Source organism: Myotis daubentonii, chromosome 5 (genome assembly GCF_963259705.1).
Source record: "Myotis daubentonii chromosome 5, mMyoDau2.1, whole genome shotgun sequence".
NCBI lineage: Eukaryota > Metazoa > Chordata > Mammalia > Chiroptera > Vespertilionidae > Myotis > Myotis daubentonii.
Window position 1 is genome coordinate 32,156,026 of NC_081844.1, and position 26,862 is coordinate 32,182,887.

A 26,862-nucleotide genomic window follows, 5' to 3' on the forward strand; every position below is an offset into this window, starting at 1 on the left:
ATTTTCTCTTGGTTCTGGAGACTGGAATTCTAAGACCAAGGTGCCTGCAGGGTTAGAACCTTGAATATACGAGGGCCCTCTTTCTGGCCTGCAGATGGTTGCTTCTCGCTCTGTCCTCACATAGCAGAGAGAGAGCTCTGGCCTCCTCTCTTTAAAAAAAAAATATATATTTTTTTAATGATTTCAGAGAGGAAGGGAGAGGGAGAGAGAGAGATAGAAACATCAATGACGAGAGAAGATCATTGATCAGCTGCCTCCTGCAAGCCCCACCCTGAGCAATCTGAGCATATGCCCTGCCCGGGAATCTAACTGTGACCTCCTGGTTCATAGGTCGGTGCTCAACCACTGAGCCACGCCCGGCCAGGCTGCTTCTCTTCTTATAAGGACCTAAATCCCACCCAGCAGAGGCCCAAAGACTCACAGACACGCGTATAGAGCCACACAGCCCACCAGTTGCAGAGCTGCTGCAGGCCCTTGGCCCTTGGGTGTCTCAGGGAGCCACACCTCCCTGCTCCGTACAGTTCCCAAACGTCCCCAGGTGTCCCCAGAGACACGCCCACTGAAGGTGCTCTGCTAATCACCATACTTAATTACTGCGCAGCATCCGGGAAATGCCGAGAACACCTTTCAAAGGTCTTTCGACACTCCAGCAGCAGCTCCTGGCCCTGCCAAGGCCAGGTTCCCCAGGGCACAGCTGAAAGCTCCCAAGAGAAGAAACGCAAAAATAAAACACATTCATTGTCAAGCAGGGCCCTGCGTGGGGGTGACAAGGCTCAGAGACTTGGGTGCCCAGCCCCTTCCAGGCTGGGGAGCCGCCAGCCAGGCCATCTTCTCTCTGAGCCTCTGCTGAGCCCATTGGTAAAATGGGTCACCAGTGAATGAATGAGCACGTGAAGAACATTTAGAACAGCTCCCAGCACGTCCGAGACCACTGCCACCAGCATCGTCATTACTGCTGTGTGTCCGTTTTTCTTTCCTGGGTTTTACGAGTTGCAGACAAAACGCACGAGGACTGTGGGAACCGGGGAGCTGCTCTCCCCACTGCAGGGCGGGCTCCAGAGAGACCAGTGAGGGGTGTGCCTGGGGTTGAACGTTGAAGGAGGCTGATAACTGGTGCCGGGAGGACTTGGGAACAGTGGACACCTCGGCATTGCTGGTGGGAATGTAGCATGATGCAGCCGCCGTAGAAAGCAACCGGCAGCTCCTCAGACGCTGAAACAAAGTCCCGTCTGACCTAGCAATTCCACTCCTAGGTGTCCACCCAAGAGAAATAGAAACCTATGTGCACATGGACACTTGTACACAAATAAGGTGGAAACAACCCAAATATCCATCAGCTTAGGAATGGATAAATAAAATGTGATGTGGAGGAGAGATAGATAGATAGATAGATAGATAGATAGATAGATAGATGATAGATAGATAGATAGATAGATAGATAGATAGATAGATAGATAATGCAGCCATTAAACGGAGTGAAGCACTGACACTCACTACAATGTGGATGAACCTTCTCAGTGAGAGAAGCCAGACTAAAAAAGCGATATAGTGTGTGGTTCCATTTGTGTGAAATGTCCAGAACCGGCAAATCTAGACAGAAAGTGGATTCTTGGTTGCCAGGGGTTTGGGGAGAGGGATGGGGAGTGACTGTTACGGCTGTTCATGGGGACAGGGCTTCTTTCTGGAGTGTTGAATGAATGAAGTAACAAAAGGACAAATACTGTGTGAATTCCACGCCTAGGAGGTCCCTGGAGGAGTCAAATCCACAGAGACAGGAAGTAGATGGTGGGAGCCAGACGCTAGAGGAAGAGGTTGGGGGTTAGTGCTTAATGGGGACGGCGTCTGGGAAGGTGCAAGAGTTCTGGAGACGCATAGTGGGGATGATTGTACAACAGTATGAATGTACTTCATGTCACTGAGCTGTGCACTGAGAAGCGGTGAAGGCGGTAAATTGCGTTTATCCATGCACCCGTCCATGGACTCTTGTTTCCTCTTTTGGCTGTTGTGAATAATGCTGCTACCAACACTGGCATACAAATATCTGTTTGGATTCCTGCTTTCAATTCTTTGTGGGCTACACCTAGGAGTGGAATTGCTGGGTCATGTGGTAACTCTATGTTCAACTTTTTGGAGAACCGCCATTCCATTTCCCCGAGCAGCTGCCCTATTTTTCATTCCCACCAGCAGTGCACAAGGGCTCCAGTTTCTCCACAAAATCTGTCCTGGCTGCTTTGACTCAGTGGTTAGAGCACTGGCCCGCAGACCGAAGTGTCTTGGGGTCAATTCCAGTCAAGAGCAGGTACCTCTATTGGAGGCTCGATCCCTGGCCCTGACGGGGGCAGGGGCTGTGGGAGGCAACCAGTCAATGTGTCTCTCTCACATCAATGTTTCTCTCTGTCTCTCCCCCTCCCTTCCACTCTCTCTAAAAATCAATGGGAAAAATATCTGCAGGTGAGGATTAACAACAACAAAAAAGTTATTTTTCATTATAACCACCCTCATGCATGCCAAGTGGCATCTCATTGTGACTTTGACATGCATCTCCCTAATAATTAGTGATGTTGAGCATCTTGGCCAAAAGCATGTCTTTTTTAGAGAACTGTCTGTTCAAGCCCTTTGCCCAGTCTATATATATATACACACTAGAGGCCGGGTGCATGAAATTCGTGCACTGGGGGTGGTGTCCCTCAGCCCAGCCTGCACCCTCTCCAATCTGGGACCCCTTGGGGGATGTCCGACTGCCGGTTTAGGCCTGATCCCTAAACCAGCAGTTGGACATCCCTCTCACAATCCAGGACTGCTGGCTCCTAACCGCTCACCTGCCTGCCTGCCTGCCTGCCTGATTGCCCCTAACTGCTTCTGCCTGCCAGCCTGATCACCCCCTAACCACTCCCCTGCCAGCCTGATCGATGCCTAACTGCTCCCCTGCTGGCCTGGTCACCCCCAACTGATTTTAGAGAGAGGAAGGGAGAAGGAGAGAGATAGAAACATCAATGATGAGAGAGAATCATTGATTGGCTTCCTCCTGCACACCCCACACTGAGGATCAAACCTGCAATCTGGGCATGTGCCCTGACCGAGAATGGAACCACTGGCCTCCTCCAGTCCTTTCTATTTCTTTATATTCAGAATGGAAGATAATGGATTCTGCTCAGATACAGGATTTGCAACCATTTCTCCCATTCTGAGCTGTCATTTCATTCTCATAATGGTGTCCTTTGAAGCACACATGTTCTTCATTTCGATGAAGTCCAATGATTCTATGTTTCCCCTCCTTGACATTTTTGTGGGCGTCTCACAGGGTCCTTGAACTCAGCTTATCCAAAACGGAACTAGCAAGCCACCCCAGACACCGTCTCCCGGGCCAGCTCCCTCTCACGATGGCTCTGCCCTCCATCCCGCTGTCCATGCTGAACACCTCCCTGCTGGATCTCCTTGTATCTTGTATGGGGTCCTTTCCCTCCCTGCCCATCCCCACCCTCGTCCAGCCTGCACCCCGTCTCCACCTGCCCCACTTCCTCTCTGCTCTCTGAGGCTTTTCCTACCAGGGCTATGGTATCCACTGGGCACAATGCCCACGCCCCATGGTACTTTTAGAGCCTGTAACATGTTTTAATTTCCTTTAAAATTGGAAGTCCTGGCCAGGTGGCGCAGTTGGTTGGAGCATCATCCCATCCACCAAAAGGTTGCAGGCTCAGTCAGGGTGCGTACAGAAGGCAACCCATCAAGGTTTTCTCTGACATCAGTGTCTCTCCGTCTCTCTTTCTCCCTCTCCCTTCCTCTCTATAAAAATCAATAAAAGCGTATCCTTGAGTGAGGATTTTAAAAAATTGGAAGAAAACAATGAATATAATAATCACGAGTAGATTGTCATACATCCAGCCCAGCTGATATCTGTCTGTGTACCAACACCATGGCGAAATGTCTTAATAATTTTTTAAACATATTTTATTGATTTTTTTACGGAGAGGAAGGGAGAGAGATAGAGAGTAAGAAACATCGATGAGAGAGAAACATCGATCAGCTGCCTCCTGCACACCCCCTACTGGGGATGTGCCGGCAACTAAGGTACATGCCCTTGACCGGAATCGAACCTGGGACCCTTCAGTCCGCAGGCTGACGCTCTATCCACAGAGCCAAACCGGTTAGGGCTGTCTTAATAATTTTTGCAGAGGAAGGGACCCATGAAAGCCATAAGGCCACCCTGCCCCCTGCTCTCTCTCTTCTGATACGCACAAGCCTTCTGGGTGGAAGCAGAATCCAGGCCCTGGTGGTCTGCCCCCTCTCACTCCCCATCCTCTCCCTCTGGCCCCCCCCTCCAGCCTCCTCGTCATCCCCAGTCCCAGCAGCTTTGCCCCCCCTCAGGGCCTTTGAACCTGCAGTTTCCCAACTGAATGAGCTGTCGCCTAGGTAACCCCCACATCATTTATCTTAGGGGTCGCCCTCCAGTAGGGACCTCCGACCCTCCGGCCCTCTAGGCAAGGTCAGGCTCCTTGTTACAAACTCTCCTGGAAGGGAACTCCTCACTCTCTTCTCCCAATTTGTCACTCGGCTCTTATTAAGGCATCACGGTCCCCCCTTGTTCTCAATGGGCTGGGTCACTCTGTTGGGGACCGTCCTGGGCACTGTGGGGTGCCAGGCAGCATCCCTGACCCCCACCCGCTGGATGCCAGGAGCACTGCCTTTGTGTGACAACAGATGCCCCCAGATGTTGCAAAATGCCTGCCGGGGGCAGGATCCCCCCTGGCTGGGAGCCACATTGGAGTGGCAGCAGATCAACGCCTGCCTCCCCAGCTGTGCCTGCACCAAGTGGACCGGGAGCCTGTCCTTCCTTCCTGAGGCTTCAAGGCACACACTCCGGGCAGGAGGGCGGCACTGGTCAGTCATGTCCCTGAGCCCAGGCCTAGAAGGTTTTGCTGGGAGTGGGAATGGGGGAAGGCAAGGAGAGAGGCCAGCGGGCCCGGGGGATGCCCAAACTGAGGCTCAGGAGAGGGGCAGGCCAGGCTGGGCCCACTGCACCAAGGAGCATGTTTTTGTTGTGATTTTTTTTGGGGGGGTGGGTAGGAAGAATAGAACACAGCAGGGGAGGGAAAGGCAGAGTGGAACACTGGAACCAAGAAGGGGACAGTTTGATTATGTAATAAATTGGGGGAGAATCGGGGCTCTCGAAGATCTGTCTGGGTGGCTGCCATTCCACATCCCTCAGACCCCACCCATCCCCAGCCCCTTGGGCCCATACGCTGGCCTTTCCTCCCCCTGGGGTTCTCAGGGCCACAGCCAGGGCCACATCGGAGCAGGGATCTGTCTCGTGTCACCAGCCATCTGAGACTAGCCTGGCCGCCCGCTTACAAATGAGTGCTGGGCCCCACGGCCTCCCGGGCAGAGCCAGGCGCTGGCTGGCAAGTGATGGATGGGGCTGCTTGGCCATTAATCACAGGCAGGGGAAACAGGTGGCCACCATTCGGGCACGGGGACTCCCTGATCGGTCTGGCGGAGCTGGGGCCTCAGCTGTCCAGCTCTGGGTTCAGTCCCTGGCCTGCCATAACCTGGCTAGGTGACCTGGAACCATGTGATTTCACTGCTCTTGGTACCCCCCCACCCCCAAGCCCTAAGGGAGCTATTAGTCACTCATTCCCTCAGTAAAAATTCAGTGCACTTACTGTGTGCCAAGCATGACTCTAAGTGGAGACTGACAGCAGTGACCAGGAGGACAAAACCTCTCCCCTTGCAGAGCTGATAGGCTTGCAAATCTTGACTCAGATCCCGTTCCTCCTCTGCCCACAGCTCTCCGGGGCTCCAAGCTCCCTTGTGGTAAAAGCCCGGGTCCTGTCCTTGGCCCACATGGCCCTGAACTTGCCCCGATCCCCTCCCTACCCTCACTTCCTCCCTCTCTCCCCCTTGGGGGCTCCAAGCTCCCTTGTGGTAAAAGCCCGGGTCCTGTCCTTGGCCCACATGGCCCTGAACTTGCCCCGATCCCCTCCCTACCCTCACTTCCTCCCTCTCTCCCCCTTGCTCACTCCGCTCCAGCCCCAGCCACGCAGGCCTCTTCTCTGTTCCTCCGACCACCAGGCCTTTCCTGCGTCAGGGCCTTCGCGTGGCCGTGCCCTTTGCCTTGAAGGATCTCCCTCTAGACATCACCCCGCTCCCTCCAGGTCTCAGGTCCGATATCCCTTCCTCACACAGGCTGCTGTGCCCTCCCGAAAACTTCCTGACATCCATTCACTCACCCTTCTCTAGTCTCCTTAATAGTAAAATCATGTCTGTGCGTATGATCCCCACCAGAGTGGCCGCTCTGCAAGGCAGGGATTTGGTCTTTTTCAATTCCCTGCACAGCGCCTGTCACACAGTAGGTGCTCAATGAATCTTGGTGGATAGGAAAATGATCTTTGTCAGGATTAGGCTGCCCGGTCGAAGCAGAATGCAGCTGAGTCAGCTCCGGCTGCCGTAACCAAACACCACAGACCCTGCAGCTTGTAAACAATAAACACGCATTTCCCACAGTCCTGGAGGCCGGGAGGTCCAAGATCAAGGTGCCAGCGGATTCTGTTTCTGGTGAGGACGCTCTGGCTTGCAGATGGCCGCCTTACTGCTGTCCTCCCGCCGCCTTCCTACGCTGAGTGTGATGGAGAGATCTCTCTTCCTCTTTTTTTTTTTTTTTTTAATATATTTTATTGATTCTTTACAGAGAGGAAGGGAGAGAGATAGAGAGTTAGAAACATCGACGAGAGAGAAACATTGATCAGCTGCCTCCCGCACACCCCTACTGGGGATGTGCCCGCAACCCAGGTACATGCCCCCGACCGGAATCGAACCCGGGACCCTTCAGTCCGCAAGTCAACGCTCTAGCCACTGAGCCAAACCGGTTTTGGCAATCTCTTCCTCTTTTTTTACAGACACAGGTGCTATCGGCCAAGGGCCTCACCCTTACGACCTCACTAAAGCTTATCTCCTAAAAGCCTCATCGCCAGAGACAACCACATAGGGGGGGTCAGGGCTACAACACAGATTGGGGAGGATAGAATTCAGTCCCAGGCACAGCGCTACTGAGATCTGCCCGCCTCATGCCCTCTCTGGAAGGGCAGTAAGTTGGAGTCAAGGGTCTAAGTCCCTAGGTGCACAGCCTGGCTCTGCCACCTACCGGCTGTGTGATTTCGGCCAGGTCACTTAACCTCTCAGAGCCTTCACTTCCCCTTCATTCAAATGCGATAATGGCAGGACCTCGGATTAAAGTGCTTACGGCAGAGCCTGGCATGTAGTAAAGACACATACAGGTGGGTGAGTTTATTGTGATGCATAGTTTGGGCCACACTTCTGGGCTTCGCGATGTGCTGACAGGCCCTTTTATCTGAAAATTACTTTTTCATAATTACTCTCCTTCCATGGCAAAGCCCGGAGTCCCCCCTGGGGCCCCGCCCTGACCCCACTGTGCCGGGAGTGACTCTGGAGTCTGTTAACATGGAAGTGTCTGGTCACGGAGCGAGTGCCGTAATACCGGGAGGTGCCTGCGCAGGTGGGGGTCAGATTAGGGGGCCTCCCAGCAGAGCGGGTGTCTGCCCCGAGGTGTGTGGGAGGTGTGTACTGGGAGTAGGGCCAGCTTTGAGGACAGGCGACTCATGCACTCCAACAGGACCCTGTCCTCTCCAGGGAAGGACCCTGCCCTCGGTTTACCGCTCGATTATCACCATCTCAAAATTCCTCACCGTTTTTGAACAAGCGGCCATACATCTTCATTTTGCCCTGGGCCCCAAAAAAACGTAGCCCGTCCCAATCGGGGATTCTCACATGCTTGCGGGGTCTGTGTGCTCCAGAACCCGGCTGGAATAGTGAAGAACTTTCTAAAAGCAGCTCCTTTTCTTTTACAGCACAGGACTGGGGAGGCCCTGAATTTTTATAACTCGTTTCTGGCCCCATCGGATCCCACCATTATATAATAGGTTGGCATTTTGCTCATCATGCATTTTTTTGTTGTTAAAGGGAAGAAGGAGGAGGGGAGAGAGAGAGAAGGGGAAGGGAGAGAGGGGTGTGAGAGAGACACATCCATTGGTTGCTTCCCAGACATGCCCTGACCAGGGCCAGGGATTGAACCCCTGACCCTTCAGTGTGTGGGCTAACGCTCTAACCACTGAACACACCAGCCAGGCTGCTCATCATGTATTTTTATTTATTTATTTCTATTAAATTTATTGGGATTACATTGGTTAATAATATTATATAAATTTCAGGTGTATAGCATTATAATCCTACATTTGTATATTCCATTGTGTGCTCACCTCCCAAAGTTTAGTTTCCTTCCATCACCATGAATTTTTTTTTAAAATATATTTTACTGATTTTTTACAGAGAAGAAGGGAGAGGGATAGAGTTAGAAACATCGATGAGAGAGAAACATCGATCAGCTGCCTCCTGCACGCCCCCCAGTGGGGATATGCCCGCAACCAAGGTACATGCCCTTGACCGGAATCGAACCTGGGACCCTTGAGTCTGCAGGCCGACGCTCTATCCACTGAGCCAAACCGGTTCGGCCATCACCATGAATTTTAATATATATATATATATATATATATATATATATATATATATATATATATATATATATATATATATATATATATATATATATTGATTCCAGAGAGTACGGGAGTGGGAGAGAGAGATAGAAACATCAATGATGAGAGAAATCATTGATTGGCTGCCTCCTGCACACCCCACACAGGGGCTCGAGTCCACAACCTGGGCGTGTGCCCTGACCAGGAATCGAATTGAACCACCTCCTGGTTCACAGGTTGACTCTCAACCACTGAGCCATGCCAGCTGGGCGCCATGAAAATTTCTTACATTAACTTTTGTTTTTAAAAAATATTACATTAAAGTATTATTTATCTTGAAGGGTTTTGGGGGAGCTTTAAATTTTGCTTATTCAATTGGCCCTCATTCTAGGGTCTAACTTCCATTTTATAGATGGGAAAACTAAGGCTCAAAAAAGTTATTCTTCTGTAGAGGGCAAGCTGCATGGTTGATGATTAGATGAGAATTAAGAGACTGTGCATTTAACACTTGCCAGGGTGGTAACACGCATTATTTCAATGAGGCCTGGTCTCCGCATGGCAGGAAGAGACATTCTATCAAACCTGAGTCAGGTGCCATCCCTCCTCCATCCACAGCCCTCCAGGGCTCCCACCTTCTTCAGAGTAAAGGTTTTACAGCCTCCCCAGTCCTGTGCTGTAAAAGAAAAGGAGCTGCTTTTAGAAAGTTCTTCACTATTCCAGCCGGGTTCTGGAGCACACAGACCCCGCAAGCATGTGAGAATCCCCGATTGGGACGGGCTACGTTATTTTGGGGGCCCAGGGCAGAATGAAGATGTATGGCCGCTTGTTCAAAAACGGTGAGGAATTTTGAGATGGTGATAATCGAGCGGTAAACCGAGGGCAGGGTCCTTCCCTGGAGAGGACAGGGTCCTGTTGGAGTGCATGAGTCGCCTGTCCTCGAAGCTGGCCCTACTCCCAGTACACACCTCCCACCTTCTCCAGTCCTTCCTGCAGCCCGCAAGGCCCTGCACCATCTATACATCATCAGCTACAGAATTCGCAGGGCCCAGTGCAAAATGGAACTTCGAGACCTCTTGTTCAAAAATAATTAGGAATTTCCAGACCGCAACAGCAGATCATGAATCCAAGCACAGGTCTTTCTGGAAGAATGGCCCTTGTTCCAATGCTGGAGTGGCTGACCCTGCCTCCCTGCCTTCACCTCCTCCTCGGCTCCTGGGAGCCAACACCAGGGCTGCTTCCAGGCCTTTGCACTTGCTGTTACTGCCTCCTTGAATAAGCCACCATTCCCTATACTCCTATCGGCTCTCTCTGTCACCTTCGGGTCCTTTTGCAGGCAAGGAGGCCCCCTGTTTAAAATTGCACCTTCCTAGCCCTCTCCACTGATTTATTTTCTGCATAGCTGTTACCAACATCTGACCTGCCAGGGTTTGGGCTCTATTATTTGTCTCTTGTCTGTCTCAAGTCATCTCCACCAGAGTTGGGACTTTGTATGCCCCACCCCCACCCCCACCCCCACTTCCTGGAGCAGGGCCTGGCACACAGTAGGTGCTCAATAAATGTGTGTTGCTTGTATGACCCCTGCCTTTCTACAGAAGAGAAAAACGAGTTTCCGAGAGAACAGCCAGGGAGCCAAGGTTACAGAGCATGTCCCTGGCACGCGTCCAGGTCTCCCCATGACAGCGCTGGCAGTTTAGATAGGGGCTGCCGGGGCCCCTTTTTTGACAGGGAAACCGAGGCCCAGGCAGCTGCCAGGGCCGAGGCCGAGCCGGGCCCAAGGTCACTGAGCCGGCGGCCCGCAAGAGGCGGGCTGGGTGGGGATCCGCAGGCCTCCCCGGGCGCGCGCCCCCCCCCCTCGGCGGCGCGCACGGGGCCCGGGCGGCAGCAGCAGGTGGAGTCGGAGCCTCCGCGCAGCCGAGGCCGCGGCCACTGCCGACGTCGCCGCCATTAGACAATAGGAGCGGCGGCCCGGCGTGCGAGGAGGCGGGCGGCGGGAGGGGCGCCGGGCGCGCAGGAAGCGGGGCCCGGGGCGCGCCGGGGCCGGGCGCACGGGGAGGGGGCGCAGGAAGCGGTCGAGGCCGGGAGCGGGAGGCGGCGGCGGCGGCCCCGGGAGCTGCGGATCAGCGCCGGGACAAAGGCGCGGCCGCCCGGCGCCCCGAGGCGCCGGAGCCGGGGCGCACAGCCGGGGCGCAGCCCGCGCCCCCCGCAGCGACTGACATGATGTTTCCACAAAGCAGGCATTCGGTAAGCGGGGCCCGCGGCCCGGCGCCCTCCCCCTCCCCCCCCAGGTTCGGGCCCTGCGCACCCCCCAGCTCCCGGCCGGGCCACCCCCCCCCCACCTCGCTCCCGGCCCTGGGGCCCCCTAGATCCTCGCCTGGCTCCTCTACTCCAGGTCCGGGCGCTGCGCCCCCCAGTTCCCCGCCGGGCCATCCCCCTCCAGATCTGAGCCATGCGCCCTCCCCCCACCCCAGCTCCCTGCTCGGCGCCTCCCCCCAACTCCAGGGCCCGGTCCCCTCCAGCTCCGGGCCCAGCGCTACTCTGCCCCCACTCCCTCAGCTCTCCAGACTTTCCCCCCACTGTAGCTCCTTGCCCCCCTCCCAGCTTCCGGGCCCGGCGTCCCCCCAGCTCCCAGGCGGGGTTCACTCCAGCTCCCCGCCCGGACAGCACCCTAGTCCCTGAGCCCTGCGGCCCGCCCCCCCACCGAGCCAAGTCGGGCCTGGGTGGCCTTGGCCTCGGGCGCCCCGGGAGCCCCACCAGGCACCTCGAACGCCTGGCCTGCTTTCGGGGCCTAGGAGCCGGAGGAGAACCGAGGAGCACCCCTCGCGGAAGAGTGCGGCCTGGAGGGAGGGTGCTGGGAATCTGGGGTGGGGGCCCAGTTAAATTTCGGGCGCTGAGACACCCCTCCCCCAGTGGGACTTAGCGGGGAGGCCGCATTCCCCCCACACACACTTGGGGAAGGGACTCCCTAGGACTTGTTCCCCCCCCTCCCGGAGGCAGTTGGGGTTCTTGGATGTTGCGACCCCCTCCCAGCGCTTCGAAGCGGCGGTAGAGGGCGCACCCCGTCCCCCACCAAGGGCGTGCTTTGAAACACACCTCCACAGCGGGGGGTGGGAGGGATGGAGCGGCTCCGGGTGCACCCACCCGTTGGCTTCCCTGGGAGAGGCGGGGGCAGGAAGCGAGGGCGGGGCCCGCGCCAGGGGCTGTAAACACCGGCGGGGGAAGTGGGGCAGAGTGTGTGTGGGGGGCGGGGGGGGGGGCGGGCGCTCTGCAGCTGCGCCGGCTGCTGCCTCGGGGCGCCCCAAAGGGAAGTGGGCGGCCGCCGCGCCCGCCTGACCCGGGCCGTCCCCTCCCCACAGGGCTCGTCGCACCTACCCCAGCAACTCAAATTCACGACCTCGGACTCCTGCGACCGCATCAAAGATGAGTTTCAGCTGCTGCAGGCTCAGTACCACAGGTGAGCTGGGGGCGTAGGTCCTGCCCAGGGAGAGGGGGCGCCCCCAGCGCAGATGGCAAGGTGGTGGGCCTTGCCATACACAGAACTTGAAAAAATGTAGGTGTAGGGTGTCCTGTTGTACGGCGGTCGCGGTCTCGGGCACGTAGCAATATTAAACTCATTTAGTCTTCAGAGCAGCCCATTTCACAGGTAAGAAAACTGGAGGCACAAAATTAAATCATTTGCCTGGCTCAGCTGTATGGCTTCGGAACCCTGCTCCCCTGCCCCCCACTGCAATCCCCACTGGATTAAAAACCTGGCAACAACTGGAGTTGGGGTTGGACCTCCTACCCCCAAAAAAGAAAAATAATGGAAAAAGTTCCCCCAAAGAAAAAATTCTTCTGCCCGTTATCTCTCTGCCCAGTTCTGGGGAAAGGATTCCTGGCATCCAACAGATTTTCATTCTCCTTCCAGAATTTAATCTTCTAACGTTTGCCATGGACTGGGATTGGGATCCAAGGGGAAGGAACTGCTATGATCTGTAACTCACACTTAGAGAAACCAAGCCCAGAGAAGTTGGGGTCTCTAGGGGAAGCACAGCGAGGAAGTGACAACTGAGATGTGCACCCATTTCTGGGTTGAAGAATGCAAATCCTCAACAGCTCTGTTAGAGAGCTTTGCCTGGGAATTGGAAGGGGATCCCCAGCCAGTTTTCAGCGAGGCCTTGGGCCCCCTCCGGACCTTAGCGGACCCACCCAAAAAGGTCTTTCAAGAAGAAAGGGGGAATGGTGATATATCGTCTTTCTTTTTATTTTAACAAACATCCATCCTCTTAGGGTCCTTCCCATGCTCCCAAAGTGTTACATACTGAAAATACATCATTTTACGTTATTTTCCTTGCTGTTCTATTATTGTGCCCCTTTCAAAGATGAGGAAACTGAGGCATTGATGGCGGAAGGGCAGGCGCAGGAACTTCGCTCTGGTCCCATGATGTGGAGAGTTTAGGGGCTTGGCCTGGCAGGTCTGGCCTTTCTAAGCCCCTGCAGGGGGCCCTCCCCACTGTCTGGCCCGGGCCCACCTCACAGTGAGCACTAGGACTGCCCGTCCAGAGACCAGGGTCACAGTGCCGCTGTAGTGCTGTGTCCTTGGGTAAAGCAGATCCCGCCCTACGCTCCGCGGACTCCATCCCCTGGCCTGGGCTTCCCACCATACAATGAGGGCGCCTACCATGTTGGCACACAGGGTCTGCGAGGCCCTCCAGAGGAGCCAGAGATCCAGAATTTAGGATGAAATTGCCTGTTGTTGTTTTAAATTATTTATTGGTGGTTCTTTGTGTTTTTGTTGTGTGTGTGTTTTGTTTTGTTTTTGAGAGAGAGAGAGAGAGAGAGACATCGATTTGTCGTTCCACTTATTTATGCATTCATTGGTTGATTCTTGTCTGTACCCTGACTGGAGGGCGAAACCCCAAACCGTGGTGTATGAGGACAATGCTCTAACAACTGAGTGACCGGGTCCCACTTATTTTTGTTTGTTTGTTTGTTTGTTTGTTTGAATCCTCACCCATGGAGTGAGGATATGTTTTGCATTGATTTTTAGAGAGAGTGGAAGGGAAGCCGGGAGAGAGAGAAGAATATTGATGTGAGAGAGACACATAATGAATGGTTGGTTGCTTCCTGGGATTGAACCTGCAACCGAGGTATGAGGTTGCCCTTGACCCGGAGTCAAACCGGCAACCCTTCAGTCCTCGGGCTCATGCTCCAACTACTGAGCCAGATTGGCCAGGGCTGGGTTTGTTTTTAATGTAGCAACAAATGAACTTAAAAAAAAAAAATCCGAAAACAAACTCAAGACAGGGGAGTGTCACAACAACCCTAGCCATGGCTCATCTCTGAACTGGGTGTACAGTTACGGTCAGTCTGGCAGAGTGACACACAGGTTCCTGGGGTGACTGTGCGATCAACAGGCATTTATTGGGGGCTAAAATATGCCAGGCATTATTCTAAGAACATTCCTGATTTAATCCCTTTCGTTTTCATCTTCCCACCAGGGAGGTTGGTACTTTTAACAGGCACAGAGACAGGCCCAGAGTCACACAGCATGCGAGTCCCAGGGCTGAACTTTGAACCCAATCTGTCTGGATTGAGTCTGTGCTGTCGGACTCCTGGGCTTTCCTGCCTCCCCCCCCCCCCCCCCGGAGGCCTTCATGGTGGGGGTGGGGGGAAGCTTTAATAAATGCCTGAAGCTCCTCCTTGCTTGGCAGAGCTTGAGAGAGGCCAGGGGGTCCCCATCTCTTAATCACCCAACAGTAGAACTTTTACCCCCTGGTGAAATCAAGGCCATAAGAGGGGCTGGGCCCCATTGGAGATTACTTGGTGAGTCCAACCCAGAGCCCTATCGGTCAGCCCCTGGGCCTCTCCTGGGCCCCTTTACAGTTTCGATTTGTCCTTCCCCTTGTTGGAGTTTTCCCCGTGGTTAGAGTGTGGCTCTGAAGCCAGCTTCCTGGCTCTGTGACCTTGAGCCAGTTACTCAACCTCTCTGGGCGGCCATTGCATCATCTGTAAAGTGAGTGATGCTCACAGTCCTGACTTTGTCGGGTTTGGGGGATGGGTAAAAGGTTGTCTGAATCCCTGGCTGACCCCACAGGATGTTCGCTCAGACTTGTTATTTTTATTATCACTATCGTTTTCTCCACCGCCAGATCTGCAAGGCTGGTTTCTTAACCCCCATTGTACAGTTAGGGGACTTGAGGTTCCCCTCACCCCATCCTCACAGAGGAGGTCGTGTTGTGTGTGTCTCCTGTCAAAGTTTGGGGGTAAGCCCAGCCCCCACCCCCTGTCCCATGTTCTTTTTCAGCCTGAAGCTCGAATGTGACAAGCTGGCCAGCGAGAAGTCGGAGATGCAGCGTCATTATGTGATGGTGAGCCGGCTGAGGCCCGTGGGTGGGGGTGGGGGAGCCCAGGCCGTCCTGCACCACCAGCAGCTGCCGCTGAAACCTGGCCACCTCCTCTGGGAAGTGTGAGGATTCAGGGTCCACCTTGCTGGCCTGGCTGCAGGCCCAGGCGGCGGTGGAGCTGCCAAACCGCCGGGTTGCAGCCTGGGCCTGCCAGGTCCCCTGGCTGTCCTTGGCAGCCGGCAGAGGAGGCAGCGGCTGTGGAAGCCAGGAACTGACGTGGGGGAGCGGCCGGATCCCCGCCCCCACCATCCAGCATCCCAGCGCTTAACCCCTCCTCTCCCAAGCTTTGGGAAGAGGACTCCTGAGCTCTCCTCCCCTGCCCCCCAGGAGGCTGACACCCTTTGAGGTCGGTGGGAGGGAGGGGGTGACAAGGCATTCTTCCCACTGACAGTTGAGAGCCTGCCCATCCACACTGCCAGAATCACTTGCTGGTTCATGCTCACCAGGTGGTGAGTTCCACATCAAAAAACCCTTGCCTTGGCCCAGTCTCTAGCCCATTTCTCCCCCGCTCTGGGGGAGGCAGAGACTGGCACTACAGCTCCCAGCTCCAGGAGGAGGGGGCTGGGGGACGCCAGAGGGAAGGCCCTGCTTGGAGAATTGGGGGCATTGTCCCTGGGGTCTTGAAGAATGAGTAGGAGCTTGGGGGATGGAGGAGGGAGGACAAAGGACTAAGCAAAGGCCTAGGAACCACTGGGCTTTGGGGGGGGGGGTGATGGGAAGCCATGAGAGGGTTTAGAACGGGGGAGGGAGCAGGGTTAGATCTGGGGCTTGGAGAAGGGGGCTCCTAGCTCCAGAGCCAAACCCAGCAGGCTTTGTTTATCTTCCATTATTTATACCCAGGAAGGCAAACTTCCCTGCAGTCTGGGGCCACCCGCAGACAAGACACATAAAGATAAAAGATTAGGAGCCCTGGAATGTGTGTGTTGGGGGGAGGTGGGGCTGGATGATTCTTTCAGAAACCAGGGAGCCAGGCTGCCGCTGAGGCCCTAGAGCGCCCTCAGCTCTGTAAGCAGCCCCGCCAGGCACCTGGGCCCATTCCGGGGGTGGGTGCCTCCCCCCTCCTCCTGTCTCCCTCCCACCTGCCTGTCTCCATCGCTCCCTACTCCATGCCTCTCTTTGCTTTTCCCCTGCTCTGCCTCCCCCTTTGTCTCTGTCACCCTATCTCTTTGTCACTTGAGCCCCCCCATCTTTCACCAGCCCCCATTTCTTTCTCTTTGTCTCCCCTCTTGCAGTACTACGAGATGTCCTATGGCTTGAACATTGAGATGCACAAGCAGGTACGCCCTCTCTCGCTCTCTCCATGGCACCCCAGGCAGGTAGGAGCCCGCCCCTTGGCCGGATGCCAAGCCTGCCCTGGTGCTCCGATCTTGTTCCCTCCCAAGCACCCCCCTTCTTTCTGAGGTCTCCCTGGGAGATTGTTCTGCCTGAGGAGGAGGGCCAGAGGCCTTCCCTAGATCTGCCACCCCTTTGTGACAGTGGCAGGCGGGTGACATGTGCTCACACTCACTCGGTAAGACCCGAGGATTGCTCCTCGCCCTCCGGCCTTGCTTTAGCCATCTCTGCCCTGAGGAGGCCACTGTCAAGGATGTCACAGAAGAATAATGCCACTGCTCCGCCCTGTCTTCCTCCCACGGAGTGCTCACTACCTACCCGGCACTGGGCGTCATCTTCCCAGGGCCACCCACATCCTGAGTGGCCCAGCCTGGGTTCTGGACTGGGCCTGCACTGTTAGCTGTAGGGCTGAGCACCAGCCTCGGATCCTGCCTTTGCCACTGATGAGATGCCGGCGGGGTCCCAGGTGTTGATCCCACCCTGGGCTAAGCTGATCCCTCTTAGTCAGAACCCCGGGCCTTTGGGGCTGGTCTGCACCTGCGCTTGGGAGAGAACTAGGGACTAAAGAGTCTGTGTGTTTGTTCTAGGCTGAAATTGTCAAGAGGCTGAATGGGATCTGTGCCCAGGTCCTCCCCTACCTTTCCCAAGAGGTAAGCTGTGTCCCCGGGGGCTTCAGAGAAGAGGCATAGATGGACCATGAACTTGCTCCAGGTCCTCCCCACTGCAGTCACCTGGGCAGCAGTGATCTGGGCGCCCCAGGGCACATGCCTCCCCTCTCTGGACCTCCCAGCTACTAGTCAGCCTGTGCAGAAAAATCCCCAGGCTGGAGAACCCCCAGGGGTGGAGGGCTGGGGAAGGAGGGGCCTCACCCTACTCTGGAATTCCTAGCCTGAGTGAGTCATTTCACTGTAAAAATGTTAGCTATGCCAAGGGCTGCATCAAGAGTTTTTTTTTTCCTTGTTTTGCTTCTACCTTTCACCCTCCTGAGATTCACCTGCCAGGCCCTGTGGGCTGCTTCACGCCAGGGACAAGCGGCGTGTGCGGGAGGGCACTGCACACACACGGAGACATACAAAGAGGCAGACAAACATGCAACACACAGATACACAGGGTGCACATACCCATAGGCACACACAGATACATGTTTGTGCAACAGGTGCAGACACGCACACATGCACAGATACAAATGTGGATATGGACACGGATACACAGACACAGCTGCATACACAGATGTATACAGATGCGAGGCACACATGGACACATGCACACATCCAGGAGAACCAGGCGCCCCGCTCTTCCTCTTCTATTTTTTGGGGTTCTCAGACTCTGGGTGTAAGACCTGCTCCACAGAGACCCCACACCTGTGCCCCACCCGACCGAAGGCCCAGCTGCTGCTCTCTGCCAGGTTTACTGTCGATAATTCGTCATTCCCTCTTTAAGCCCTACCCGTATCTCAAGGACCTTTAGGGGATGTGTGTGTCTTGGGACCATTCCAGAAGGACACCATGAAAATCCCAGAGAAGAGGGGTCTGGGAGCCCTCAGACCTAGACTTGTGCTTACTTTTCATGACAGGGCTTCCCAGCAGCCAAGGCAGAAAGGAAGATGGCAGATTCTAGCATCTGAGAGCAGGAGAGACTGACTTTCAAGGAGGGGTGGGAATAGGTGGGAGATATTCCCTAAACCTAGACTCATACCCCAGCCCTGCCAGAATTCATGGCCAGGGACAGGGCGTGTGCGGGGAGGACAGGAGCTTGGATTAGCAGATCTCCCAGCACAGTCTCTGAGCTCTTGAAGGAACAAGACTTCCCTGTACAGTTGGCCAGGCCGTGCACTGCACTTTTCTTTGCACGTGGCATCATGATCCAAGGTTTCTCTCCTCAGCCAAAGGCCTTTTTCCCCCTAAGTGTCTGGCCCCAACCCCTTTGGGTTTTCTGTGCATCTCCATTTGTCCCCATTTTCCAGATGAAGAGACTGAGGCTTGGTGAAAGGAAGCGGCTAGAGAGAGGGGGCTTGCTGGTGGGATGGAAAGCCACGGGGGTTGGGATCGCACTAACAGGCCAGGTGGGAGGAGGGCTTCTCCCGGGCTGACACAAACCCCCTGTGTCCTCTCTCTTTCAAGCACCAACAGCAAGTCTTGGGAGCCATCGAGAGAGCTAAGCAGGTCACGGCTCCAGAGCTGAACTCCATCATCCGAGTACGTCTGGGGTCTAGGGTGGGCGGGAGGATGACAGGTGGCCAGTGGGCCCGAAGTGGCTAATATCCCCCCTCCCTCTGTCCTGCAGCAGCAGCTCCAAGCCCACCAGCTGTCTCAGCTGCAGGCTCTGGCCCTGCCCCTGACCCCACTGCCCGTGGGGCTACAGCCACCTTCCCTGCCGGCGGTCAGCGCGGGCACTGGCCTCCTCTCGCTGTCTGCGCTGGGCTCCCAGGCCCATCTCTCCAAGGAAGACAAGAATGGGCACGACGGTGACACTCACCAGGAGGATGATGGGGAGAAGTCGGATTAGCTGGTGGCCGGGATGGGGAGGGTGGGGGGACAAAGAGGAGACACAAGATACAGAGAGAGAGGAATGTTCACTGCAAGACAGTATAGCTCGGGATTGGCTAAACTCCGGTAGTATTTATAGTAGCTGCTGGGGCCTTTAGCCCTGCTTGTGTGCCACCCCCCACCCCCCAGCTTTGCTCTGGCTCCCAGCCTCCCTACTCCACCCCCCTGCGGCCTGAATGGGTCAATACCTGCTTGTACCACAGATAAGGCAAGCTGAGGCCTGGAGATGCAAATGGGAGGTCAGGTCAGGAGGCAAAACCTCAAGAAGTCTAACACCCCCTGCACTTCCCCATTTTGCACATGTGTAACTGACAGTATGCCTGCTGGGCCCCCATAGGGCACATCCCAGCCTCCCACCCTGGCACTGCATGCAAACACAATGCTAGCTGCCCCTTCCTGCCCTGGGCACCCCTGTCTCTCCCACTACCTCCCACCCACTCACCTCTGCTAGTTTCAGATGCTCATGCCCACCTGGTCCTCTCTCCTCTCCTCTCCTCGCCCACCAAGGATGAAAGTTAAGCCAGGATGAGCAGGGTGGGGGTGGGCAACCCGAGATTCCCCTTCTCCTTTTCCCGAATAAAGATGAGGGTACTCAAGTTGTCTTGGTTTTTTTTTTTTTCTTTTTTCAGTATACTAGCTTGTCTTTTAAGAAAGGGGATATTAAAAAAAAAAAAAAAAAAGACAAAATGTTTAAAAAAAAAAAAAAGAGCAACACCCACACCTGTGTCTGTATATAGCCTTTTAGACTGTCAGCTTTTGTTGTGTTCAGTCGTTTGAACTCTGCAGAGAAGTGAAAATGCTGTATCGAGGGTGGGCTTAGCTGTGCCTTTCAAATAAAGATGTGAGAAGGTTGGTTGCTGTGTCCCTGCCTCTGTGTTGCGGGCTGCCTGTGGTTCCCCCCCTCCCAGGGAGAAGAGGGCTTCTTTTATGTCTGGGCTCCCTCCTCTGTTACAGGACCAAATATCGAGAGTCCTAGATGAGTCCATCTTAGAAGTGTACTCCCTAACTTGATGCATAGACCAGAGAGGGTCAGCTGGAGGCTGCAGGTCACACAGCCAGCCCAGGTGCTGGAGGGTTAGCAGAGCTGGTTTCTGATCAGCAGGCCCAAAGGCCCCTAAGTGACATTCTTTTCCCTTAGAGCAGAAGATGCTGAGAATGCAGAATCTAACCCAGCCGTGGGCAAACTACGGGCCCGCGGGCCGGATCCGGCCTGTTTGAAATGAATAAAACTAAAAAAAAAAAAAAAAAGACCATACCCTTTTATGTAATGATGTTTACTTTGAATTTATATTAGTTCACACAAATACTCCATCCATGCTTTTGTTCCGGCCCTCCGGTCCAGTTTAAGAACCCACTGTGGCCCTCGAGTCAAAAAGTTTGCCCACCCCTGACTAACCCCACTGCGCACACACATGGACCCTTTTCCCAGATCAGAGAATGCAGACCCCCAGCTGAACCTGGAACCCCCTTCCCCCAGGAACAGATTGAAGGCCCTCCCCTTCCCACCCCGCCCAAGTCAGACCACACACACACACACACACACACACACACCCCAGAGAGCCATAGGAAAGATTTCCTGATGTGGACTTGGGTGGGCATGGGGGTGAGGAGGGTGGGCAGCCATCCCAAATTTGCAAGAGCTTTGCAAGGACTGTATGACACAGAAATCCCACCCTCAGGGAGCTGGAGCACCCAGAGGACTTTTTAAAGTGCAAGGAATGCTCATCTGCCTCCCTAATCCAGTGGGTTCCCATGGGCAGGGGGCAAGTGCACAGAAAGGGAGGCAGGATGATGGGTGGTGACGGCCCACTGGCCTCAGGGAAATGTCTCATGTTGCTAAAGAGAAAAGGAGGAGACTGAGAGGGGAGAGGAGACTGGGGAGTCACACCAGCCTCCTGCTGGGTCCCACCTCTCACTGTAGCCAGAGCACCTCTGAAGAACACCAGTGTGATAGGGTAACTCACTGCTTAACACTCATCCTTGTGTTGAAAACCACAAATCACACTCGGGGAGTGTAAATTACATCTATTTTGGAAGGCTGTTTGGCACCCAGCAGGGTCCCTATGAGACTCACCCCCCAACAGACATGCCGCTTGAGTCTGCCAAGAGACCAGAGTGTTCAGAATCCTGGAGGTGAGTCATCATTGCCCCAAACTGGAAATGGCCAGATGCTCAGTAACAGCAGAACACACAAGTTGTGACATAGTTGTGTTGTGGAATGTTACACAGCCATGAAAAATGTGCTATTGCTACACTCAACACCATGCAGCTCTCATACATAATGCTGAACAAAAGAAGCTGGGTACAAAATAAAGTATGGTGTGATCCCATCTATATAAAGAACAAAAGCAGGTCCAAGTGACTTCCTCTGGTTATCCCCTGAGAGGAGGTAGGAGGGAAGGGGATTTCTAACAACACTGGTCATGTTTTGTTTAAAGGGGGGGGGGGGCTGGTTACCTATGTTCACTTTGAGATAATTAATCGAATTGTTCACTTACAATCTGTTTGCTCTTTTGTGTGTTATATTTCACAATTTAAAACAATTACGTAAAAGAATAGATGATCTTTGGCCTCCATAGCCCTCAAAATACATTCTAAGTTTTTCACCTGGTCCCACTTGGCAGGCCTTGCAATCAGTCTTCTTCAGCAAACTGCAGCCAGGCTGAAACATCTTGCTGTTCTTTTGCACATGCTGTTCCCTCTGCCTGGAACAATGTTCTCTTTTTTCCCCCTCCGCAGCATTCTAATCCTCCAAGACTCCCGGAAGGTACTTTTCTGCAGGCCTCCCCCTAACCTCCCCCCACCTTGAAAAGTGCTTAGAGCAAAGCCTGGCCAATCATCCATTCATTTAGAGACCCAACTATGAGCCCTAGAGACAGCAGGGAACAAAACAGACACATATCCTTGCCCTCCTGGGTGGGATAAACAAATAAGGGAAATACGAAATGCATCAGGAGGCTTGTTGATAGAGAACAAAGCAGAAGAGGGATGGAGACTGTCAGCATTTTTTTAAAAAAAAAAAAAACGTGCACATAGAAGCAATGCATTACATGTTAGCAAATGTATTGAGGGCAGATCTGGGTTTGTACCCCCTCCTACCCTAAGTAGTGATTTGAGGCATGAAGTCACTTGTCTGATCCCAGTTTCCGGGAAATGTTGGGAGAATTAGCAGAAAGCTTGCAAGGGCTCACTAGCTGTTGGTGATATTATCACTGATGCTGCTGGCTGATGAAGAGCCCTATGTGTGTGTGTATGTGGGGGGGGGGGGGGGTCACAAACCCGACAGCCCCCACCCAAGGGTCTTCTCCGAGGAAGGCGGGGTCCTGCTGAACTAAGGACAGATCTGTGACCTCGGGTCTCCCTCTCGGCCTCGGAGCCCCCATCACCCCCATCCCGCCTGCGGGGCGGGTCCCCTGTGGGATTAGGGAGGGTCTGGGAGGCCGCCGGGGCCGGGGCGGGGGTGGGTGGGTGCGCGATCTCCGCCGGGAAGCCGGGCAAGAGGAGGTGCCATCTCCGGAGCTTCCTCCCCGCCGAGGCCTCCCGCGCTTAACGACGCGCCGCCGGCGACCTCGGCTAATTGATCCGCTAATGGGCCCCGCGCCGCGGCCGCGCCTAATGAGGCGGGAGAAAGGGGAGGAGGGGGCGGTAGGAGAGGAGGAGGGGGGTTAGGGACTGGAGGAGGAGAGGGGGAGGGAAGAGAATAGAGGAGGAGGTGGGGGTTAAGCAGGGATGCAGGAGAGAGGAGGGAGGAAAGGGAAAGGGTGGAGGGGGAGGGGAAGAGGATGGAGGGGAAGAGGGGGGTAGGAGAAAAGCGGGGAGAGAAGTGAGAAAGTGGGGGCTGGAGAGAAGAGAGGGGATGGGAGAGGGAAGGGAGGGGGAGGAGAAAAGAGGGGGAGGGAGTTCAAGGGGAAGGGGGGAGGGGGAGCAATGCTCCCAGCTCCCTGGGCGGGGGACTTTAGGGGAGAGGAGCAGCGGGGAGTGGAGTGAACTCATCCTTTATAACTGCCCAGCTTTCCCCCCTCGTCCCTACCCCCCGCCCCCCCCCCCCAGTCTGAGACCCCGTTACCACTGGGAATCCCTCTGGAAGGCCCCTCTCCTATTTGACCCCTCCTCTCTCCCTGCCTCCTCGAGCTTTAAGGGTCTTTCCAGCAAGGGATCTGAGTGCATCAAGGGTGTGAGGGTACCCAGCTCTCTCTGTGCCTCGATTTACCAGTCCATAGAATGGTTCTAATGGCCTTAGTATTGGAGAATCCTGTAAGTCCCAGTTGCCCTGACCCGACAGACACTCCACTCACTCCTGCACGTGGGACAGAGGGGGTTGGGGGGATGGGGGGGGGAGAGAATGAGAGCACCCAAGCTCCCCAGAGCGAGGCCCATCTTCTCCTGGTCTGGCCTCCAGGGCTCAGCAGGGCAGTAGGACTGCTGGATTGCCCGGCCCTGGAGAAAAACACCCTCAGAGTATGAACTGTAATTAGGATGTGACACAGTAAACATTCGCAGTCCAGGCCAGCTAGGTACCTCTGCTGCCTGACATATTTACCTGGCCTTCCTCTTTCCCAAGTTATCTGGGTGTTGTTGGCTTGAACATGGACTTGGAGGAGAAACAAAAAGGAGCTATACTGCAGTGATGGTGAAATTAGAGACCTTGATGATAAGATCTCTCTCCCCATTGTGCAGAGGGCCAAACTGAGACCCCAGGAAGGGCAGGGAATTATCAAAGTCATAAAACAAGGCAGGCCACAGCTGAGTCTCCTGCCCTTGACTGGAGACCAAAATAATCAGAAAGTGCCCAGTGGCGTGGCTCAGTGGTTGAGCATCAACCTGTGAACCAGGAGGTCACAGTTCAATTCCTGGTCAGAGCATGTGGCCAGGTTGTGGGCTTGATCCCCAGTGTGGGGCGTGCGATCAATGATTCTCATCATTGATATTTCTCTCTCTTGCCCTCTGAGAGGAAGGAAGAGGGAGAGAGAGAGAGTGATAGACTCAATGATGAGAATCATTGATGGGCTGCCTCCTGCACGCCCCACACTGCTCTGATATGTTCCTTCTGTGACCATAGAGATTTGGTCCCTTTTGGTCACTCCTGGATCCCCGGGACTTAGCTTAGAATCCTCCGTGGCACACACGTGTTCAGTGAGGGAGAAAGTGAGGACATGGTTGAAGTGAGATGGTTGGGTCTGGGCCTGCCCTGCAGGGTGGCAGGGGAGGGGTGTGGGGGGGACTGAGGGGAGCGGGGGCTTCTGAGAGCCATGGGAGGTGTTTAAGCAGGGGAAGGATACACCCAGAGGTGCCATGAGCAAGCTCTTCTGGGGACTAGGCTGAAGTAGAGACAGCTGCAGGGGCTCAGGAAGAGGCTGTGGGTATTTAGATGTTTGCTGGCATTTGGAGCTGCAGGAGGGGGCTGCATGCACCCCAACCCCCTACTCACTGCCCAGGATGCCCCTCTGAGGGTCTCTCCCCAGTCTCCACCCAGCTCTGACTATATCTCCATCTCTCTGCCTCTGGGTGTCTCTGAGTCTCTGCCTCTGTAGGTTTGTGTGTGTTCTTTCTCTCTCTCTCTCTCTGATCTAATTCTCCCTCTGTCCTTCAAGGTCTTTCTTAGATTTCTCCTCCCGCTATCTCTCCCTCCTACTCTCCCCTTGTGTCCCCGCTCTGTGTGTCCCCGCTCTGTGCCCCTCTACCTGTCATCCCGAGTCTCACCCCGCCTCTCACCTGATCTAATGTGTCCCCACTCCCCCACCCCTGCTGCCTCCTCCCACCAGCCTCTCCCAGCCACCAGGCCCCCTGAGCACTGTTGCTGGGCGACTGCCAGGCCTGGAAGCCCGCCCCTCCACTGCCCTTGACCCTCCCCGCCCTCCCCTCAGCCTGCTGGAGCTTTGCCCATTCTGTTTCCTCCTCCCCTTGCCCTGCTCTCCATCTCCGCCTCCCAGAGCCAAGCTCCCGGTCCCCTGCTGGGCCTGACCCAGCGTGTTGGTTATAAGCTGGGCTGGGCTGTGTGGGTAATGGTGGGTTCCCAGGTGGCAGCGGCAGTGGGGGCTTCAGGGGAGGAGGAGGAGGAGGCCAGCCATCTGGCATTTTGCCAGGCCAGGCGTGGGACTAGGGGAGGAGGTGGTCCCAGGCCCCTGAACGGTGGCCACAGAGTGCCCCCCTCCCCCACAGCAAACAGCGCAGGGCTGTGACCTTGAACCGGTCCCTAGGCCTCTCTGGGCCTTTGCCCCCCTACCCCACCCCACCCCAAGCCAGGCCAACTGACACCTGCCTGCAGTATGCCAGGCACTGAGTTGGGTGCCCAGAGACCCTGACTTAGGCCCTCTCAACCCTCATGGAACCCACTGGGTGGTGGGGAAGACAGACAACAAACAAATTAGTAAATAAGATAATTCCAGAGAACAGTCAAGCGCCAGAAGAAAATCCAGCAGGAGCAGCAGACAGAATGACAGGAGACTGGAGGAGGCCCCTCTGAGGAGGTGACAGCTGAGCTGAGCCTGGATGACAGGAGCCTGCCTTGGGGGGAGACGGCTTCCGGGTGGGAGTTCCAGGCAGAGGGAACCGCCAAAGCCAAAGCTGGAGGCAGGACTGAGCCCTCTGCTGCAGGCCCTCCGCCCCTATTTTGCAAGGCCTAGTGGTCTCACACAAGGGCAAGGGAATAAACCACCAGCTCCAGAATAAGAACAGCTGCAGCTGCCATTACCCAGGCCTAGCTAGCTGGGCCCTCTTCTCTAGCTGAGCAAGCTGAGGCCCAAGAGGATGAAAGGTCTCGGCACAAACCAGAAACCGGAGGAGTAAGATTCATACTGGGCTCCCGGGTTTGTTCCACCAACACCTGTGCAGTGCCTACAGGCGGCTGGGCCGGTCTGGGGTCAGGCAAGAGGATGCCAGGTCAAAGGGTACAGAGGGTGAAGCCTGGACTTGCGATGGAGGGGGCATGGATGGTGACGGGTCTGGAACAGCTCTGACCAGGATGCCCCCAGGGCTTCAGAAATTTTACACCCTCAGGGGCAGCGAGGTGATGGAATGTAAAGCAATGAAGACAGAATGAGAGGGTGTGTCCAGCTTTGTCATGTGTACCGGACAGCCAAGTTCCGCAGAGAGGGAGCCCCACATGAGCAGGGCTGTGGTTCCAGCACTGTCCTGTGCACTGAGGACGGAGGCATCGCCAACCTGGCCTGGAGACTAAGCCACAGAAACCTTGGCACATGGCCAGCCAGGGGATGTGCCCAGCCGGTGTGGTTCAGTTTGGTTGCCTGTCTCCCCTGAGGTGGAGGTTCAATTCCTGGTCAGGGCACATGCCTGGGTTTCCGACTGGATCCCCAGCAGGAAGTGGCCAATCAGTGTTTCTCTCTCATCATCAATGTTTCTATCGCTCTCCCTCTCCCTCTCTCTGAAATCAATAAAAATATATTTATTTATTTTTAAAATAAAAACATATTTTAAAAAACATATTCTATATAATAAAAGGCTAATATGCACATTGTCCCCTTGACTGGGAATTCAACCAGGGGGCCGGGCCAGCTGGCCAACCGCCTGTGGCCACTCTCCCCGGCCAGCCCCATCGCCCCAATCAGGTGGCCGACCGGACCTCACCCATGCACGAGTTTGTGCACCAGGCCTCTAGTTAAAAAATAAAAATGGGATGCCTTTTGATGCCAGCTCCAGCCTTGCCCCCCCACCCCATACCTACCTCTCTCTCTCTCTCTCTCCCTCTCTCTCTCTCTTGCTCTCTCTCATACACACACACACACATATATACACAATAATAGCTAAACCTGGTTCAGCTATTGAGTTATTTGATCCTATAACAATAAGATGAAGTTTCCAATCAGGACCTCTGATCTATAGAATCACAGTGACAGAGCAGCCAGGCCATCAGGATAGTGTGACCTTAGATTGCAGAGGACCCCGGTAGGCAGGGTTGGCACTGGGCAGGTTTTCAGGAGCCCTGGAGACCCAGATGAGGCTCTACTCCTCTCTGGTCTTGCCCCTTTATCCTCCCTGTATACACGAGGGGCAGGCACTGTGTGGGGCCTGGGAAGACCATAAACACACAAGCAAATA

General features: G+C 54.9%; 1 protein-coding gene across 4 annotated transcripts; it reads left to right on the plus strand.

The window, feature by feature from the left end:
* The first annotated feature begins 10,259 nt into the window (after positions 1–10,259).
* TLE5 (TLE family member 5, transcriptional modulator) lies at positions 10,260–19,660 on the plus strand. 4 transcript variants are annotated; one of them, XM_059697242.1, is made up of 7 exons: positions 10,280–10,787; positions 11,900–11,997; positions 14,830–14,893; positions 16,162–16,206; positions 16,849–16,911; positions 18,382–18,456; positions 18,548–19,660. In XM_059697242.1, exons 1-7 carry the CDS (start codon positions 10,761–10,763, stop codon positions 18,764–18,766), a joined length of 591 nt encoding a protein of 196 aa, XP_059553225.1. In that variant the 5' UTR covers positions 10,280–10,760; the 3' UTR covers positions 18,767–19,660. The 4 variants fall into 4 exon arrangements, with proteins under 4 accessions (XP_059553227.1, XP_059553225.1, XP_059553226.1 ...); XM_059697241.1 differs by having other exon boundaries at positions 10,318–10,787; positions 18,545–19,660; XM_059697244.1 differs by lacking the exon at positions 16,849–16,911 and having other exon boundaries at positions 10,260–10,787.
* Positions 19,661–26,862: the final 7,202 nt, after the last annotated feature.